We start from the raw sequence: 21,501 nt of genomic DNA, 5'->3' as shown, positions 1-21,501 counted from the left end.
GCAGAAGGGAAAGCGTTGCTGGTAGTCCTGCTTACTCCTTTTCCGTTGCTGCTTGCAAGTCAGTTGTAACTTCATCAGCGGAAACAATAACCCTTAAAGAAGCCTGGAGTGGAGGAAGTCCCCATAGATCCCTACTGGCCGCAGTACTCCTGCTAATGAAGGAATGAGGAGAGTGGCTAGGCATAATGATTCTGAGCTGCCAAAAAAAACCCCATTCTTCCCGCTATCTAGTAGTTTCTGGCTCTTTTCTAGTGCATAAATGGCAAGACCCCTATCTTGGTGATTTGCTTTGGGATCCAGAGAGCTCTCTGATTGCTTTCAAATCAACCAATTTTATACGTGTTTAACTTTATTGACAACCTGTTTGGAGGAAGCTTTGTGCTTACCTTTTCACGTGTTTTGGGACACCTTTAGGTAAAATTCTAGGAGCTGGAGCTTTCGGGAAAGTCGTTGAAGCTACTGCCTATGGTCTCTTCAAACCTGATGGGGCAACGAGAGTGGCTGTGAAAATGCTCAAGCGTAAGTTTCCTTGCAATTCCTTTTCTTTAAAATTTCTTCCAAAGCGTCATATAACCTGAATTCTTAGAGGCTTTTGCCATCTGAACCAAAGCAGACATATTATCAAAAACTGAGTCAAATACTAACATTAGAGATTTGTCTATGGAGATTCGTGGTCATCCAGGTCATGGTTGTTCCCCCAAAATGATTTTTCAAGGGGCAACTGGACTTTCTTCACTTTTCCTTGAAAACATTTCACTTCTTATCCAAGAAGCTTCTTCAGTTCTGACTGCAGTTTTTATTTTTATGAGAAGGAAAGAGATTTTTCAGAATGTTTTCATGTTCCACTTCCTGTGAAAGGGAAAACAGTAAAGTTGCCACCATCCCTCAGCATTTACTGTAAAATATCAACTGTTCTTGAAACCATTTTAAACTCAGATTCCTTTAAAAATATCTCTGAAGCTTACCTTGAGTATCATGATGGTCTTGATTAATATTCTGTAAAATTACAAAGTAGAGCTGGAGACCTTCTTTGGAGAAGAATTTGCACAACCAAGTTGTCTCCTCAGTAAGGTCAATACCCTAGTAACATTGCCTTATTTTGGAGGGACAATTGGAGTGAATTGGGTTTGACCCTTAAGAGCTTCAAAATCAAAATATATAGTAAGACGTTTTCAAAACCAGCAAATCCACCTGTTAACATATCAAAGTAAAGTTGCTTTTTGAAGTTGTGATGCCTCTCAAGGTACATAAATCAAGGCAGGGGTGAAATCCAGCAGGTTCTGACAGGTTCTGGAAAACCGGTAGCAGAAATTTTGAGCAGTTCGGAAAACCGGTAGTGGAAATTTTGAGTAGTTCGGAGAACTGGCAAATACCATCTCTGACTGGCCCCAGAGTGGGGTGGGAATGAAGATTTTGCACTATCCTTCCCCTAGAAGTGGGGAGGGAATGGGGATTTTGCAGTATCCTTTCCCTGAGTGGGGTGGGAATGGAGATTTTACACTATCCTTCCCCTTCCGTGCCCACCAAGCCACACCCACCAAGCCACACCACACCTACCAAGCCACGCCCACAGAACCGGTAGTAAAAAAAATTGGATTTCACCACTGAATCAAGGTCAGTCTGCAGTGTTTTTGAGCCTCTACAAAAGGAGGCTGCAAGATTGTGTTACTGTAACTTTACAATAAAGTCAGTGTTAGTACTTATGACTTTATTTTCTTGTCTGTACTGACTTGAGAGCCGGACGTTAATCTTGCAAGTCTCAAAGGACCTCTCCCTCCCGGGGTGGGATTCAGCCGGTTTGGACTGGTTCGGGCAAACCGGTAGTTGCGACCTGGGTGCAATCCCATCCTATATCGCTCTGTTTTTTTAACGCCCCACGCATGTGTGCACGGACGGTGCACGTGAGCGAATTGCCATGCGCAAGGTGTGTGTGCACATTTTCAAACCGGTTGTTAAATTATGTCAAGCCCACCTCTGTCTCCCTCCCCCTTGTCTTTACTTTCCAGAGAAGTAGGGAGGCCTCCTCCTGAGATGTCTTCATGTCCTTATTCTCTTTGCAGGCTGAGATGCCTCTTATCTAACCATCGCCCTGCCTGCAAATCTTCCTCTCCCCCACCCCCCCTTCAAGGAAATTCCCACAGACCATCGAATCATGGAAGGAAAGAATATGAAACAATGCACCAGGTGTCCCTACTGGCACTTAATGGCTCCTTAAGAGCTTGGTATATGTCTTTATTATCTTATATAGCCACCCAACTTGCAATTGCAAACTCTGGACAGAGGAATAAGATTCAAATCAATAGGAGGAAAATAATAACTCTGATGCATTAATAATGCATAGTGGCACATAACGGCACTCAAGTGTAATAAAAACCTGAACCCATCACCATCATGTCAATGGCATAGGACCGGGTTACTTACGGGACCGTCTACTGCCACCAATAGCCTCCCAGCAACCTGTGCGCTCCCATAGGGAGGGCCTCCTCAGGGTACCGTCAGCCAAACAATGTCGACTGGCGACGCCCAGGGGGAGGGCCTTCTCTGTGGGGGCTCCTGCCCTCTGGAACGAGCTGCCTCCGGGGATACGCCAACTCCCCAACCTCCGGACCTTCAGACGCGAGTTAAAGACCTTCTTGTTTCGCCGTGCAGGGCTGGCCTAACGTATTTTAATGTATTTTAATGTGGGTTTTTACTATGGTTTTTATTACTGTTTTTATTTGTTTCGGCCGAATTGAATTTTTGATTTTAAAATGTTTTTAATTTTTGTATTTTGCTTTTTATTTGGCTGTAAACCGCCCTGAGTCCTTCGGGAGAAGGGCGGTATAAAAATGGAATTAATAAATAAAATAAATAATAAATAAAGTTCGCAGCGATAGGCTCGTCCAACCTACAGGCTCCATGTCCTTTGAAGGTGTAGGAAACAGCTGCATTTGGCCAGGGCCAAACAAATCTGCAAGGGTTTGTTGTTCCAAAGGGCAGGCACAACAACAACCTTAGAGCCATTCACAAAATACTCACTGTGGTGGCTGTAGCTGGTTGCTTTCCCTCCCCTCCCCACCTCCATTTTATTTCCTAAGAATGTTCCTGGCCTCTATTTGCTCAGAAGAATTCATGTATATTAACCTAGCTTCCCGACCATGTATTTAAATTATTATTATTTTTTTAAAAAAAGCTAACATTATCTAGGTAGGACCAGGGGTGAAATCTAAAATTTTTCCCTACCGGTTCTGTGGGCGTGGCTTAATGGTGGGTGTGGCTTGGTGGTCAGGTGACTGAATGGGCATGGTCAATAATAATAAATAATAAAAATAATAAAGTATACAAAACTTGGGAGGCCCCGGTCTACCTTCTTTAAAAATAGAGACCCCGGTCTACCAATTGCCTTTTACTGAGAGGCCCCGGTCTACCAATTGCCTTTTACTGACAAGCCCCGGTCTACCTTCTTTAAAAATAGAGGCACCAGTCTACTAGCTGCCTACAGCTGATCAGCTGTAGTGCGGCCCTTTGAAGTGCCGCGGCAGTTCATTTAAGGCCGCTTGCAGCTATATCACCATCGAGCGCTTCAGCGACAGAGAAGAGGAACAGCAAGGCATGGGCAGTGCGGGGGGGGGGGGCAGGGATTTTTGCTACCGGTTCTCCGAACTACCTGCCCCCATTGCTACCGGATCGCGTGATCCGGTCCGAACCGGGAGCATTTCACCCCTGGATAGGACTTTTGGCAGCTAACAGGCAATATGGGACCAGAAGTGTTTTGAGTATCGTTTGATATTGGAATATTAAGAGCCACGGTGGTGCAGTGGTTAGAGTGAAGTACTGCAGGCTACTTCTGCTGACTGCCGCCTGCCTGCAACTTGGCACTTCAAATCTCACCAGGCTCAAGGTTGACTCAGCCTTCCATCCTTCCGAGGTCGGTAAAACAAGGACCCAAAATTGTTGGGGGCAATATGCCGACTCGGTAAACCGCTTAGAGAGGGATATAAAGCGTCTAAGTGCTCTTTGCTCTTGCTACTACGTAATAAGGTTGTTGGCTTTTATCCCACTTTTACTGTTTTTTATACTCAAGACGGGAAACCTATCTAATATTCCCTTCTTCCTCCTTCCTTTTTTTTAATTCACGTCCATTTGCTGAGTTCCATCTTTTCTTTTTCTAGCCAGTGCTCATTTCACCGAAAAAGAAGCCTTAATGTCAGAACTGAAGGTGCTGAGTTACCTTGGCAATCACATCAATATTGTGAACCTGCTCGGAGCCTGTACTATTGGAGGTAGGATTCTGACGGTGCTTGTTGAGTGCCTTCAGAAGAGAAGGAAGGAAGGATAGCCGTTCACACTTCAGCGTTTCTAAGAATAAGGGCCTGGCTGTGTATTTGAGGCCAAGCAGTGACGGAAACCTGTTTTCATTATTTCTGGCACCCTGAGGAATTCATAATGTCTGTGTATCTCATTATAAATAAGTAATCTTTTCGTTTGAACCCATGGTCATCTTACTCCAAGGCTGGGAAGTGTCATAAAGACAGAATGGGTGTAATCTAAATATAAAAGAGGCCGCCAGCGATTCAGGTAACACAAAAGTTTGCAAAGCTTTGAATTCTAATTAGAGCAATCTCTGTGGGAAAACAGTCCACAGGCTCTCAATAGGCATATAACGCAGCCTTATCTTTTGTGGGTAGAGAGGAAATAATGGAGTATTCTCAGAGTGAATCCATTTGACTTACAAGAATACCGATCAAGAGCCTTCAAACTGCTTATTTTGTTGATTATCTACTCTATTATAGGGACGCGGTGGCTTAGGGGGTAAGACGCTGAGCTTGTCGATCGAAAGGTCGGCAGCTCTGCGGTTCGAATCCCTAGTGCCGCTTAACGGGGTGAGCTCCCATTCCTTGTCCCAGCTTCTGCCATCCTAGCAGTTCGAAAGCATGTAAAAAATGCAAGTAGAAAAATAGGAACCACCTTTGGTGGGAAGGTAACAGCGTTCCGTGTGCCTTTGGCATTTAGTCATGCTGGCCACATGACCACGGAGACGTCTTTGGACAGTGCTGGCTCTTTGGCTTTGAAACGGAGATGAGCACCGCCCCCTAGAGTCAGGAACGACTAGCACGTATGTGCGAGGGGAACCTTTACTTTTACTTACTGTATTATATAGTAAATAAGGCTTTATCTGTGCCTTTACCTGTTTTTCTGCCCCAACCAGTGGTTTATATTTTTTTTTTATGATATCCATCGCAACATAAACAAGGAGTAGTTTTCCTTTGACAAACTTTCTAGAAAGGCTAGTTAGCAAAAGATGCTTTAAGATAGCTAAGGGAATTATTATGATCTACTCGCATCAGCCCTGCATTCAATAATTGAAATTCCAGACAATATTATTATATATTCCAATTTTTTTTATTAGCTGGCAAGCATTGGGAACACGCATCTTTGATATAAAAATATTTTGTATGATAGACAATCTGATTCGGCCATTTTTTATATATTTTCTAAAAGGCATTCAGTCTTAATAGACTATTCTGTCCAAATGTGTGCTTTCCCCCCCCCCCTTGTTACACTAAGAACTATAATATTTATTGTTGTTTCTAACATTACTATATGAATAATAAGTGGGGTAAATCAAAAGAATAAATGTTAAAAGGTTGTATTTGGAATGGAAATGTTCCTTCAGGAAGGAGTCCTTTAAAATGAAGCAGATGTATCTGGTTTGCGCCATTAACACAGGATTTACTCTGTGTGTGTTTGTGTATGTGTCTTTCTGCACTGCAGCCCTATTGATGTGTGGGAATAATTAATTGGAAATGACGGCATTTTAATCGGGATGAAAACCCAAGCTTCTGAATGAAGATGTTGCTGACGTAATTTTGCTCTGACTTTTCAAGCCAAAACACTAATCTATAGTGCGGCTTGAAAAGGCCCATTTTTGTACGCGTAGACAAATAATCTTTATTTATTTATTTATTTATTTTTAAAAAAGTCTCAGACAGAATGCAGAATTCACCCTCTCTTCACACTTCCTTTACATCTGCAGGTCCTACTTTGGTCATCACTGAATATTGCTGTTATGGCGACCTTTTGAATTTCCTAAGGAGGAAACGGGATTCGTTTATTTGCCAGAGGCCCGAAGAAACTGCTGCTTACAAGAACATCCTCTTTCAGAAAGAACACATGTAGTAAGGCTGTGTTGCCAGAATTGGCAGTTATGCCCAAGAAATCACAGTGGATTTTTGTATGCTTTTGGCTTTTAGAAACTTGTCCCTGTTTTACAAGCCGTGTACAGGCGGGGGGGCGGGGGGTTTGACTCTTCTTGTTTATCAGTTCACTATTCTTCAGACTACAGAAGTATCTTTCGTGTAAGCTTTTTAAATAGCCTGGGTCCATATCCATGCAAGAAGCTGCTTTCCGTGCAAGGATGCAAATTCTGGATTAATGGTGCGCAAGTCTTTAGCACTTAGTCTTCTATTGAAGAGGGAGTTTCAGTTATTCTTTTATTATCGTTATACATTCATCTTGGGCTGAGCATCATTTCATTGTCTTCATGCTATATATTTCAAAAAGAGAAGTAGAATGGTAGAGAGCCTCAGTGCCCAGCTAATGGCAGTAGGCAGGGGTGAAATGCTCCCGGTTTGGACCGGATCAGTCGATCCGGTAGCAGTGGCGGCAGGTGGTTCGGAGAACCGGTAGCAAAAATCCCTGCCCCCCCCCTACCCGCCCAGCTGAGCCATGCGATCGTCAGATCTTTCTTTTTTTTTTACTTTTAAAAGCCGAAGAGGTTGTAAAAAAAATGCTTTTAAAGGGTTAAAACAAGGCTCTGACAATCTCAGCTGAGGTGCCTGATCGTCAGAGGCTTTTTTTTTTTTAACTTTTAAAAAAGCTGAAGCCTGCTAGGCAAACAATGAGGGGTGTAGGCAAAAAGTGTGGTGTGGGGGGTTTATTTGAGAGAGAGAGAGAGAGAGAGAGAGAGAGAGAGAGAGAAAGAAAGAAAGAAAGAAAGAAAGAAAGAAAGAAAGAAAGAAAGAAAGAAAGAAAGAAAGGAAAAAAGAGAGGAAGAGAGGAAAAAAGAGAGGAAGGAAGGACTACAAACCTGGCACTAGACGCAGCTTCAGAGGATAATCCAGAGCTGGAAGGGACCTGGAGGTCATCTAGTCCAACCCTGCTCCAGCAGGACATTGTTAATTTCTGTCTTTTGATTTATTTATTTATTTATTTATTTATCGTATTTGTATACCGCCCTATCTCCCTAGGGACTCAGGGCGGTTCACAGGCAAATAAAAAGGTACATATAAATACAGAATAAAATATCAATTAAAAAACTTATTCTACACAGCCAAATAATTAAAAAAGAACAATATAAATAATAAAACCCATTAAAACCCGTATAAATTTAAAATCTAATCCAGTCCTGCGCAGATGAATAGATATGTTTTAAGCTCGCGGCGGAAGGTTCGGAGGTCCGGAAGTTGACGAAGTCCTGGGGGAAGTTCGTTCCAGAGGGTGGGAGCCCCCACAGAGAAGGCCCTTCCCCTGGGTGTCGCCAGCCGGCACTGCCTGGCCGACGGCACCCTGAGGAGTCCCTCTCTGTGAGAGCGCACGGGTCGGTGAATGGTATTCGGTAGCAGCAGACGGTCCCGTAAGTAACCCGGCCCTATGCCATGGAGCGCTTTGAAGATAGTTACCAGAACCTTGAAGCGCACCCGGAAGGCCACAGGTAGCCAGTGCAGTCTGCGCAGGAGGGGTGTTACATGGGAGCCACGAGGGGCTCCCTCTATCACCCGCGCAGCCGCATTCTGAACTAACTGAAGCCTCCGGGTGCCCTTCAAGGGGAGCCCCATGTAGAGAGCATTGCAGTAATCCAGACGAGACGTCACGAGGGCGTGAGTGACCGTGCATAGGGCATCCTGGTCTAGAAAGGGGCGCAACTGGCGAACCAGGCGAACCTGGTAAAAAGCTCTCCTGGAGACGGCCGTCAAATGATCTTCAAAAGACAGCCGTTCATCCAGGAGGACACCCAAGTTGCACACCCTCTCCATCGGGGCCAATGACTCGCCCCCAACAGTCAGCCGTGGACTCAGCTGACTGTACCGGGATGCCGGCATCCACAGCCACTCTGTCTTGGAGGGATTGAGCTTGAGCCTGTTTCTCCCCATTCAGACCCGTACGGCTTCCAGACACCGGGACAGCACTTCGATAGCTTCGTTGATCCTGCAGCCACATAGCCACACCCACCCAGTCACATGACCCCCCACCAAGCCACACCCACCACTGGCAGTAGGTCAAGATACTTGTATAAATGGCTTCACCTGTATAGCTGGATTGAGAGTGGGCCACACTGGGGAATGTATTTTTGAGTAACTTTGATGTGTTAAGGTTGACTGGAAACCTACAACATCAATTTTTTGTCTTTGTTTTGTCATGACAAAATTGTATCACCCGGCTTTGGAAAGTTGAGTCAGACAAAATGTTGGGGGTTTACAATTATCACTTTGCCAAACCACAGAGAGCCACAGAGATGGCCGTGAAGGGAATATTCAGAATCTTAAAGAAACAACATGTGTAGAAACATTCCTTAAGTTGAGAGGGGAAAAAGAGAGGAAGGAAGGACTACAAACCTGGCACTAGACGCAGCTTCAGAGGATAATCCAGAGCTGGAAGGGACCTGGAGGTCATCTAGTCCAACCCTGCTCCAGCAGGACATTGTTAATTTCTGTCTTTTGATTTATTTATTTATTTATTTATTTATCGTATTTGTATACCGCCCTATCTCCCTAGGGACTCAGGGCGGTTCACAGGCAAATAAAAAGGTACATATAAATACAGAATAAAATATCAATTAAAAAACTTATTCTACACAGCCAAATAATTAAAAAAGAACAATATAAATAATAAAACCCATTAAAACCCGTATAAATTTAAAATCTAATCCAGTCCTGCGCAGATGAATAGATATGTTTTAAGCTCGCGACGGAAGGTTCGGAGGTCCGGAAGTTGGCGAAGTCCTGGGGAAGTTCGTTCCAGAGGTGGGAGCCCCACAGAAGGCCCTTCCTGGGTGTCGCCAGCCGGCACTGCCTGGCCGACGGCACCCTGAGGAGTCCCTCTGTGAGAGCGCACGGTCGGTGAATGGTATTCGGTAGCAGCAGGCGGTCCCGTAAGTAACCCGGCCCTATGCCATGGGCGCTTTGAAGATAGTTACAGAACCTTGAAGCGCACCCGGAAGGCCACAGGTAGCCAGTGCAGTCTGCGAGGAGGGTGTTACATGGGAGCCACGAGGGCTCCCTCTATCACCCGCGCAGCCGCATTCTGAACTAACTGAAGCCTCCGGTGCCCTTCAAGGAGCCCCATGTAGAGAGCATTGCAGTAATCCAGGCGAGGCGTCACGAGGCGTGGTGACCGTGCATAAGGCATCCCGGTCTAGAAAGGGGCGCAACTGGCGGACCAGGCGAACCTGGTAAAAAGCTCTCCTGGAGACGGTCGCCAAATGATCTTCAAAAGACAACCATCCATCTAGGAGAACACCCAGATTGCACACCCTCTCCATCGGGGCCAATGACTCGCCCCCAACAGTCAGCCGTGGACTCAGCTGACTGTACCGGGATGCCGGCATCCACAGCCACTCTGTCTTGGAGGGATTGAGCTTGAGCCTGTTTCTCCCCATCCAGACCCGCACGGCTTCCAGGCACCGGGACAGCACTTCGATAGCTTCGTTGATCCTGCAGCCACATAGCCACACCCACCCAGTCACATGACCCCCCACCAAGCCACACCCACCACTGGCAGTAGGTCAAGATACTTGTATAAATGGCTTCACCTGTATAGCTGGATTGAGAGTGGGCCACACTGGGGAATGTATTTTTGAGTAACTTTGATGTGTTAAGGTTGACTGGAAACCTACAACATCAATTTTTTGTCTTTGTTTTGTCATGACAAAATTGTATCACCCGGCTTTGGAAAGTTGAGTCAGACAAAATGTTGGGGGTTTACAATTATCACTTTGCCAAACCACAGAGAGCCACAGAGATGGCCGTGAAGGGAATATTCAGAATCTTAAAGAAACAACATGTGTAGAAACATTCCTTAAGTTGAGAGGGGAAAAAAGGTAGAATTAAGAAAAATGACTCCTTTCTGACTCAGTGGGGTGGGATATAAGAGAGAGGGAAGGTAAAATACAGGTAGACTTGTAATAGTGTATTACTGCAAGCCAAGGATGCTGTCTCAGGAATTCTGGGAATTGAAGTCCACAGGTCATAAACAGAGCCATAGTTGCCCATTCCTGCTGTAACGTATAGAGCCCTGTGGAGTTGGTTTCCTGATATGTCTCCGTTATAGAGCAAACAAGCTCTGGAGTACCTTTCTAAGGAAGCATCCGTTTTTAAGACCAAGTACTGATTAAGATATTTGTAATCCAGAGTGGGAGTATTTATATCGTAAACACAATGGGCACAGTAATCAGAGTTTAACAAGAACACACAAGGCTTCTAAGGCAATGGTGAAATCCAAATTTTTTTACCACTGGTTCTGTGGGCGTGGCTTGGTGTGGTGTGGTGTGTGGTGTGGTGTGGTGTGTGGTGTGGTGTGGTGTGGTGTGGCTTGGTGGGCATGGCAGGGATACTGCAAAATCTCCATTCTCACCCCATTCCAGAGGAAGGATACTGCAAAATCCTCATTCCCTCCCAACTCCTGTGGGATGAATGTTGTAAAACCTCCATTCCCACCCCACTCTGGGGCCAGGCATTTGCCAGTTCACCGAATTACTCAAAATTTCTGCTACTAGTTCTCTGAACTACTCAAAATTTCCACTACTGGTTCTCCAGAACCTGTCAGAACCTGCTGGATTTCACCCCTGTTTTAAGGGCATTTAGCATCTTCAGGAATTCCAGGGAAGCACTTTTTCAGACTGTTTCTGTGAAGCACCAGGGAGATCAGGAAATCCTGGCAGTTCAAATGGGTATAAAGATTTATTGGCAGCTCAAGTTCTCTACAAGAATATGAGCTACTAACGGCCCAAGCACATTGGTGGTAGATAAGAATCCCAGGAATTCAAGGTGGGCTGGACCTAACATCTCTTGCGGGCGTGAAGAGACTCAAGACTGATGATGTATTTGATCCCTCCCTTGGGCTCAGCCTCAATCATCTGCCACAGCAGGGGTTCCCAACCCCGGTTAGTCCGTGGACCGGCAATAGTCTGTGCTTTGCCAGAAACTCAGCCACACAAACAAGCGATCTCCATCCATGGAATGCAAGCAGCGCATGAAACCACACCCCTTCTGGTCCGTGGAAAACCTGTCTCCATGGAAATGGTCCCTGGTGATGGCCAGGTGCCTTGTATTAAAACAAAGCAACTTGCATGGGTAAAAGTGAAGCAACATGATTGTTGTGACAAATCCGCTTAGCTTGAGACTTACAAATTTATTTAGGAATCATAGTCCAGTTCATTTCCTTTGGGCATCTCTTCCAACTAACCCATTGGATCATAAATATCGCTCCACTAATTATCCAAATTATTCAGGCCCACAATGACTATAGTTAATATTACATGGTTTCCTACGGATGTGCTAAAGAAATCTATTTCTTCTTAGCTTTTTGAACTAGCCAAAGTTGGCTTGGATCTGACAGCTAGTTAGACAAGATGAAATAACTATAGTCAGGTGCTAATAGAGATCAGAACCTTTTAATTTTTAAATTATTTTTGCCCAAAGTATATATAATATGAAGTAGAAATTATTTCAGGAGGTTAAATAATCAGATAAAACAATTACCAGGTCAAGATAAACTATTCCTTCTGACAAGAAATTATCTGCACACAAAATGAACGTTACAACTTGCTGCTTTCTTATTTAATTTGTGTTATTCAAACAGAATCAGTGATAAATCATTTTTCAGGAGGTCAGTCAATTAATAAAGGGAATTTCCTACAAAAACATAGCTTTTGGAAAAGGGGAAAGCTTTTTGGCTCCGTAAAGAAGATTAACCTTCTTCAACCCGAATAACTTATTATTTAAACTGTTTTTTCATGGTTAATTCTAAGCTCCTTTCCCGTAGAATATCAGAATTCAAATGTAACACTGACAGTGGTATCTTCAGTTTCATAGCTAGGTATCATCACCTTTCATCAGGTTAATAATAGATTTCCATTTCTTTTCAAGAAATGTGGTTATTTAGCAATTGAAGATTTCACATGCTTCTTTTGTTCTTGTCAAAGATGTTCTTTCTTTGAACCCCATGTATGAATTAATCTCATATTCCCTCTTCTTTCCATACACAGTGATGCCGCCAATGAGTACATGGACATGAAACCTGGAGTTTCTCAAATCGTCCACGCCAAAACCACTAAAAGACTAGGTAATTTGGGGGAAAAAAAGGATGGGAACCTTTGTTCTGAAATTGTTGATATTTATTTAAATGTGGCCGCTTAAAATAAAATTTAGGTTAAAAAGAAGTAAAAACAATTTTACAATGTTATGTTGGCTGGGGGAATTTACATTAAAAAAAAAAAGAAGCTAAATAACATTAAGGTAAAAGGTAAAGGTTCCCCTTGCACATATATGCTAGTCGTTCCCGACTCTAGGGGGCAGTGCTCATCTCCGTTTCACAGCCAAAGAGCCAGCGCATGTGGCCGGCATGACTCAATGCCAAAGGTGCACGGAACGCTGTTACCTTCCCACCAAAGCTGGTCCCTATTTTTCTTGCATTTTTTACATGCTTTCAAACTGCTAGGTTGGCAGAAGCTGGGATAAGTAACAGGAGCTCACCCTGTTACGCGGCACTAGGGATTCGAACTGCTGAACTATCAACCTTTTGATCGACAAGCTCAGCGTCTTAGCCACTGAGCCACCATGTCCCTCTTAAATAACATTAAATAGCATCAAATAAATAGCATTTTCTGTAGTTGAATAGCATTTCTGTAGGACCTTGGTCCCATGCTCTGTTTCCACATGACATTGTTTCTCCATTTATTGTTCCCATATGTTCTGCTTAGGATCATTGGCTAATCAGGATGTCACTGTTGCCATTTTAGAAGATGATGAACTAGCTCTGGATGTTGAAGATCTGTTAAGCTTTTCTTACCAGGTAGCAAAGGGGATGAGCTTTCTTTCAGCTAAAAATGTAAGTAGAAACTCAAGAAAATTGATTTTTTTATATATATGTACAGAATGATATTAGACTGTCGTATTTTCTCCCAGGGAAGCCTTTCCTATAAGAATCATGATGTTCTCTGTATTTTCATCGTTAGTAAACCTTTTAGAGAAGTACAATCTCTGAATTATCCTGTATAATCATTAGGAACTTTGGTTCCACTTTTTTTTTAAGTCTTTGCCTTTATATTAGATAGGCAGTGTGTAGCACCAATTTTGGGGAAGGCATCTCCAATTGCAGATAGGTAGGAAATCTGCAAGTTCTTCAGTGCCCTTTTACATAACTTCTAAAAAATATTACCATATTTTTCAGAGTATAAGATGCTCCTTAATTTTTGGGGAGGAAAATAAGAAAAATTTTGCTTTAGCTGCTCTTGCCTTCTGGCAGCTCTTTGCTCTGATTTTTTTTTGGATGCATTACTCAGAACATTGACAGATATGATTTGTGAATGGAAATTTGTACAAGGTTGAAACGCATATTTTTTGTGTTAATGTAGGATCATCTTGTATATATAGCGACAACACGTAGCTGCTTTGCATTTCTTAGATTCTTCCACCTTTAATCTTCAAAAACCTGAGTTCTACTATGAATCATTGAAACTCCCATCATATTCTCTATATAGTCATTTGCAGTGCTGATGATTATTTTGGTTTACCTGCCTTATGTTCTGCAATTGTATTCCTTCAGTGCATTCACAGAGACCTGGCAGCAAGGAATATATTACTTACTCATGGACGGATAACCAAAATCTGTGATTTCGGCCTTGCAAGAGACATCAGGAATGACTCAAATTATGTGGTCAAAGGAAATGTAAGTATGTTTGATCCAACCTATGTCTCTCTTGGTGGTAGCATCAAACTCTAGTTTATGGACCATAAATCATACCAATTAGCTCCGTAGTGATTCTTCTCTCTAAAGATAGAAAGTTTGGGAAGGGAACACCCAGATTTGGCTAGTTTTCCAAACAAAAATGTATGAAGGAGATTCCTCCTGCCTTTCATTAGCTCACTGCAAATGGCTTCCCTGATAGAAATGTCTTCTCAAATGGTTTCCCTGATATAAACTTCTTCATCTCTTCTTTGAACTTTTTAACAAACTGCATCATTGTTTGGTTTAGTGGCAGCAGTGCCTCAGATAGAAAGTCCCTACAGAGAGTGGTAAGGACAGCAGAGAAGATTATAGGAAGCTCGCTTCCCGTTATTCAGGATGATGCTTCTCAGCACTAGGTGCTTAGAGCTCAAAGCATTGTTAGAGACCCACATACCCACTTTACGGTCTGTTTCTGTTGGTCCCGTCTGGGATGAGGTTTCGAAGTGTTTCTAACCGGACTATCAGATTCTGTAACAGGTTTGTCCCTTGTGTCATCCATCTGGTAAACTTGCAAGATTCGTTTTTCTCATCATGTATATCCGAACTAGACTGGGTTGTTTCGCTGTGTCATGTAATATATGTGGGTATATGCATAATTTTGTATACACTACATAACCATACTGTATGCAATGAAATTTCATTTTAATGTATGCCGATTAGTGTACATTCAAAGTGACAATAAAGTTATTATTCTAGTTAGTCTGATTATTATTCTAAACTTGTAATCTCTTCCTGGTATTGGTGATGCAGTTGAAGCAGTCTTCTGTGATAATGAAGATTCAGTTCATCTAAGGCTGGAACACAAAAGTTTGTTTCTTTCTTTTAGCACAGATTTTTACTACCACATCTTTTCACGTTAAATTCAAAGTGGGATGTAGGCATTTCACAGTTTGTTGTTGTTGTTAGTAGCTAAGTCGTGTCCGACCCATCGCGACCCCATGGACAATGTTTCTCCAGGCGTTCCTGTCCTCTACCATCCTCTGGAATCCATTTAAGCTCACGCCGACTGCTTCAGTGACTCCATCCAGCCACCTCATTCTCTGTCATCCCTTTCTTCTTTTGCCCTCCATCGTTCCCAGCATTAGGCTCTTCTCCAGTGAATCCTTCCTTCTCATTAGGTGGCCAAAGTATTTGAGTTTCCTCTTCAGGATCTGACCTTCTAAAGAGCAGTCAGGGTTGATCTCCTTTAGGACTGACCAGTTTGATCACCTTGCAGTCCAAGGGACTCTCAGGAGTCTTCTCCAGCACCAGAGTTCAAAGGCTTCAATTCTTTGGCGCTCAGCCTTTCTTATGGTCCAACTTTCATAGCCATACATTGCAACTGGGAAACCATCACGCTCTTTTGTTGGCAGGATGATGTCTCTGCTTTTTAGTAAGCTATCTAGATTTGCCATAGCTTTCCTCCCCAGGAGCAAGTGTCTTTTAATTTCTTGGTGCAGTCCCCATCTGCAGTGATCTTGGAACCCAGGAAAATAAAATCTGTCACTACCTCCATTTCTTCTCCATCTATTTTAATAAAATAAAATAAAATATTTTATTGCATATTTTTAAAACAAATATTATTAAACAAGCAAGAAACTTGTGTCTGAAGGCCCCTTAATAGGGACTGTGTGTGTTTGACCAAATGAATGGTGAGATCAGATATAATTTCTAGCCTCTGACTAATTATCCACAACTTGGTTGTTTTAAATTGCAGGATAACAGCTTGCAGGTGGGCAATAGGCAAATTGCATTCCATTTGTCTAGTTGAAGAGCTTTTGCTACCTTGAGTTGCCTGTGGTCAGAATGATTTAGAAAAATGGGTATTTGTAACTGGACCCAAGGAGGTAGAAGATGTTCCTTCACTCTATCTAGGCTAACCTAAAGCACAAAACTTTAACCTTAGACCGTCTACTGTCGACCTCACCCCATTCCTAAGAGGGCTGTAAGGGGCGTGAATAAGCGCACCAACGTGCCTACTGTCCCCATTTATCCGTATCCATTTCATGTGTTCATAATCATGTTTATGCTTATATCTGTTATTTAATACATGCTTGACAAAAATAAATAAATAAAAAATGAACATAAATAAATAAATAAATAAAAATATGTTAAGGAAATACTGATCCTCTTTTAAAGTGATAGGAGTCAGCATTTCATTTGGCTTTTACCAATAATGATTCCATTCATTCTTGATATAGAATTTACCTCTCTTAATTTAAAGGCTTTCCTTTGTAGGATTAATTGAAATAATAATGCAGATTCCTTTCCTTAAACTTCAAAATAAATTTATGATTCTTGCATCATTGGATGAAATATATAATGAGATCCATTAAAGTTTAACTGTTACTTTGTTACTTCAAGTAACAAAGCCAACAATAATGATCAATACTTTGCTATAGAAGTTGTAACAAAGAACAGGAATTGTATAGTAGCGATTAAAAAACTGTATTAGACAAATCCAAATTTCAGAGGTTTTTTTTTTCTTAATGTAATCCAAGGAATCTCTATCCAAAATCCAACTTTTGCTGGGTATTTTAAAATTGGTTACATGGTTCCTTGGGTAATAATGTAAAGCTGAATTTACAAGATTTTGACTTGAAAGGAATTGCAAATGGGCAAAGAAATGAATTTTAAATTAATAAAGATACAGAATATATGGAATTAATGAAATCAATAACCATAGGATTATTACAGGAAAAGTCTTTGGTTAGTTTAAGTGGAGAATTGTGGCAAATTAAATCCAATGTATTGGATTCTACAATTGGGAATTGTGGCTCAGATACAACTGCAATTAAACTGTATCAGGATCAGATGAGATGGTATCATATTGTCCATCTCAAAGAAAATTATTGGCAAGAGCAGCCAGGAAAGGAATTAATTAATTCCTTTCCTAATTCATTCATTCATTCATTCGTGAAACTAGATTGTTCATCATTTCTATTAGACAGATTGAAGTTTCATAAAACCTTTGAAGTAACATTTCCTTAAATATCTTGGTGGGATTGTTTAATATTATATGGACAATCAGTGCCCTATTGTATTTCCTAGCTGATAGGAATTGATTTGCTGCATAATTATTAAATAACTTTTATTATTCATCAGTAGAAGTTTTAGTTGACAAGCCAAGAAGCTACATTTTAATTCACTGGGCTTGAAGTTTAAGAGTATTTATAAAGTTTAGACGCTATCCTTAATTTACTAATTTACTGATCCTTTTGTCCAGGATCATATTTGCTCATTCTGAAAGGGAGGGTAAAAGAGAGACTGTAATTTCCATTTCTTGTATGGTAACAAATGGTTTCAATCTGCTCTACCCATTGCTGATACTCTTCCCCAAAGGAAAACAAGTCTAAGTTCTCAGGGGCACTTGCTCTCTTTAATTGTTGAATGGGAATAACAACAAAAAGTTTAATTTATAGTATCCTTCCTTTTTAATCTTCGTTAAAGATTAAACGGTTGGCGAACTTTTTCGGCACCAAGTACCGAAACGGGAGCGTAAGGGCACGTGTGTGCACGTGCAGGAAACTGGAAGAGTGTACGGGCACATGTTTCCGCCCGGAAGATGATCTTTCAGTTTCCAGTGCATGAATGCACACCGGCCACCTGGTCTTTGTGTGTGCATGCATGCCAGAAACCGGAAAATCAGGTGGCTGGTGCGCATGCACGCACCGGAAAGAAGAAGATCATCTTCCTGGCGCATGCTTGCGCACCAGGCATCTGCTCTTTTGGTTTCCAGTGCTCCCACGCACTTGAAGACCAGCTGCCCAGCGCGCTGGAATCCAGAAGAGCAACGGGTGACGGCTCGCGTAGCCAGAGACATGGCTCTTTGTGCCACTTCTGGCATGCGTGTCATAGGTTCGCCATCACGTGTATATACAGTAGAACCTCTGGTCATGACCATAATTCGTTCCATAACTTTGGTTGCAACCCGATTTGGTCGTGACCCAAACCTAATTTTGGAAATTTAGCACTTACATTAAAAAAATGGTGGAAGGGAAAATCAGCCGCAAAAAAATAATAATAATTCTTGTGAATTTTTTGGTCGGAATCTGATTTGGTCGTGGTCAGAAGCGTTCGTGGCCAGAGGTTCTACTGTATTCATTAGAATACATAGAAACTCAATATCTACCTGAACAGTGTGTTGTCTGGGTACAATTAATTTTGAAAAATAGTAATAGTAATAATAACACTAATATTCATAGCATTAATGATAATCACATAATGATAATATCTCAATATCTACCTGAATAGTGTGTTGTCTGGGTACAATTAATTTTGAAAAATAGTAATAGTAATAATAACACTAATATTCATAGTATTAATGATAATCACATAATGATAATATCTCAATATCTACCTGAATAATGTGTTGTCTGGGTACAATTAATTTTGAAAAATAGTAATAGTAATAATAACACTAATATTCATAGCATTAATGATAATCACATAATGATAATATCTCAATATCTACCTGAATAGTGTGTTGTCTGGGTACAATTAATTTTGAAAAATAGTAATAGTAATAATAACACTAATATTCATAGCATTAATGATAATCACATAATGATAATATCTCAATATCTACCTGAATAATGTGTTGTCTGGGTACAATTAATTTTGAAAAATAGTAATAGTAATAATAACACTAATATTCATAGCATTAATGATAATCACATAATGATAATATCTCAATATCTACCTGAATAGTGTGTTGTCTGGGTACAATTAATTTTGAAAAATAGTAATAGTAATAATAACACTAATATTCATAGCATTAATGATAATCACATAATGATAATATCTTAATATCTACCTGAATAGTGTGTTGTCTGGGTACAATTAATTTTGAAAAATAGTAATAGTAATAATAACACTAATATTCATAGCATTAATGATAATCACATAATGATAATAATATCTGTTTATCCATACTAATAAACTTTCACTGTATAGTTGATCATTCTCTTAAACTTTTGAGTTTCTAATTTCTGTTTCTGTTAGCTAACCATTGGGAAAACAAATCCCAGGTTAAAAAAATATTCTGTTCCTTCCTTCTCCTTTATTTTATTTTACTTTTTTAAAATAATATTTATTGAATTTCCAAAAGTTAAAATACACAATACCAAAAAAACCACAATCCACAAAAACAAAAACAAAATATAAAAGACACAAAGACAAATGTGTCAAAATTATATTACTCATAACAGCTTTTCCTACTTCGGTATCTCTTATCCTATTTAACCTCTATATACAGATTCTACTTGTAAGTATCTCTATAAACCAACATTCTTTTTTACTTTACCTTTAACCTCTATTCAGAATTCAGTCTCATGACAAAAATCTCTCTTAAGTTTTATGCTTACTCTCCGTCCAGGAATATCATCTATTCCATATTCGATAGTACTCAGTATCTTCCCTCTCCTTTATTTCTATCAATAATCTGTCCATTTCTGCACATTCATATTTTTTTTTAATTATAATTTGGTCTGGAGGGATATCTGGATGTTTCCAATTTTGTGCTATCACAATTCTACATGGTGTCAATATGTGTAATATGATATATTATATATTTCTTTCCATTTTCCCTTCCAGAATGCCCAATAGGAATAGTTCCGGGTTTTTTTTTCTATTTTCTGCCCTGTTATTTCATCCAGCCAGTTTTTTATCTTTCCCCAAAATTTCCTAATCTTAGGGCAGGTCCACCACATGTGGTAGAACGTCCCTTGTTTGTGACCACACTTCCAACAATTCAGAGACCTGTTCAAGAACATCCTATATTTTAAGTGTTAATCTATCCAATTTAATTTTTAGTATTCTTGTAGTTTTCCTTCCTGCAACGAGGGACTGTTTTTATGATATATGTGATTACATACAAATTTATAACAACAAGATTAATTAACAATTACTGTACTGAAAGCTAACTGAGGCATTTGATTAAATGTTTAATCCGTTGAAATCACTGTTGATTTCACCTTGTATAGGATAAGATCTTTTATCGATTATTCTTTTTTTTTTTTTTTGGTAACATGTTCTTCCTTTGTCTCCCCAGGCACGGCTTCCTGTGAAGTGGATGGCCCCGGAGAGTATTTTCGAATGTGTGTACACCTTTGAGAGCGATGTTTGGTCTTATGGAATTCTGCTTTGGGAACTCTTCTCTTTAGGTAATGTCCACCTGGTGATCACGTATGTCCTTTATACAGGTAGTGTTGTTCCTGTCGGCTGCTGGCCCCTCCAGCAGCTGAATCAGAGGAGGAGGAGGGCGTGGGAATCAGGGTCAGCATCAAGGCAACCTGAGAGCTCCGAGGGGGATGAGGGAATGGAGCTGTCTGTTGTGGTCCTCCAGCAGCCTGCAAAGCTGGCAACAGAGTCGGATAGCGATGAGGTTGAGGAAGAACCTGGGCCAGTCCTGGAGGCTGGGGAAGGCCCGGATGAGGGCTCTGCGTCAGAGGTAAGAGTGGGGCCAGGGCCATCAGGGAGTGATGTGCAGACTCCAGAGCCTCCAGAGGCTGACAATGGTGAGGCAGGGGAGCAGGAGGAGCCTGTTCCTAATGCACGCATGAGAAGAGCTGCCAGAAGGCAAGAGCAGCTCAAGCAAAGAGGACGACTTGGGAGTAGGGCCAAGAGATGATTGGCCCCTCCCATAAGGCTTAAAAGACCAGCAGTGGTGTTTGGGCTTTTTGCCAGAAAACAACGTTGATAGCTTTGTCTTGTTGCATTTGTGTTGTATTGGTGTCTTCTGAACTTTTGCCAAGAAAGGCCTTTGGCAGTTTGCCTAATTGGACCAAGTTGATGATAGGACTGAGGAATTATGTTGGGAGGAATTTGGTTTAATTTAATTGTAATTCTCAGCTGATCTAATAAAGTTTATTTTTACACTGACTGAGTTTCCTAGTACCTACTTGGGCCTGGATCACAATACTGTCAGAGAGAGAGAGACAGAGGCAAAGCCTGGGCTGTCCGTCAGCCCTCAGATGGAGAGTCAACAGCCCCCAGGTCTGGAGTTGGCTGATGAAGAGGACAAACAGCTGGATTCCATAAAGATGCGCAGAAGGTGGTGGAGAGGAGAGCAGTGGAAATCTATATGCCGATCCTTGGACGGAAGAGCCACCGCTGCTAGCAAAGCCCCACCCTAGCTCTGGGGATAAAAGGCAGGAGGCAGAGATGAATAGATGGGGCAGACAACTATTCATCTCCCTCCCGGACAGAATTGTTAGCCTATTGTGTGTAAGAGAGAGACTTTTTGCCAGGGCTCCTAATAAAGGAAACATTTATTTAACTATAGAGGGTTTGTCATGTTTGGGAGCCAGGTGTTGTGACCCAGGCCCAAGTAGGTAGTAATAAACTTAGTCTGTGGAAAAACAAACTTTATTCAAACAGCTGGGAATTACTTCATTCCCAGCATCATTCAACTCAAAATCAAACAAATGCCTCCCAACACAAATTCCTCAGTTATCTCACAAACCTTAGTCCAATTAGGCAAACTGCCAAAGGCCCTTCCTGACAAACATCCAGAAGCCACAAAAACAAAGACGT

The 21,501-nt window shown here is 41.4% G+C and overlaps 1 protein-coding gene across 1 annotated transcript in view; it reads left to right on the top strand.

Annotated features, from left to right (window-relative positions):
* KIT (KIT proto-oncogene, receptor tyrosine kinase) overlaps positions 1-21,501 on the top strand; it is a 153,833-nt gene that overhangs the window by 117,812 nt on the left and 14,520 nt on the right. The window contains exons 12-18 of the mRNA XM_058192657.1: positions 415-519; positions 4,152-4,262; positions 6,017-6,158; positions 12,245-12,321; positions 12,959-13,086; positions 13,804-13,926; positions 20,018-20,129. Coding sequence (XP_058048640.1) covers positions 415-519; positions 4,152-4,262; positions 6,017-6,158; positions 12,245-12,321; positions 12,959-13,086; positions 13,804-13,926; positions 20,018-20,129 — 798 coding nt within the window. The remainder of the gene's footprint in view (positions 1-414; positions 520-4,151; positions 4,263-6,016; positions 6,159-12,244; positions 12,322-12,958; positions 13,087-13,803; positions 13,927-20,017; positions 20,130-21,501) is intronic.

Source organism: Ahaetulla prasina, chromosome 8, assembly GCF_028640845.1.
Source record: "Ahaetulla prasina isolate Xishuangbanna chromosome 8, ASM2864084v1, whole genome shotgun sequence".
NCBI lineage: Eukaryota > Metazoa > Chordata > Lepidosauria > Squamata > Colubridae > Ahaetulla > Ahaetulla prasina.
Note: the sequence above shows the minus strand (reverse complement) of the source record. Positions and strands in the feature narration are given on the sequence as shown.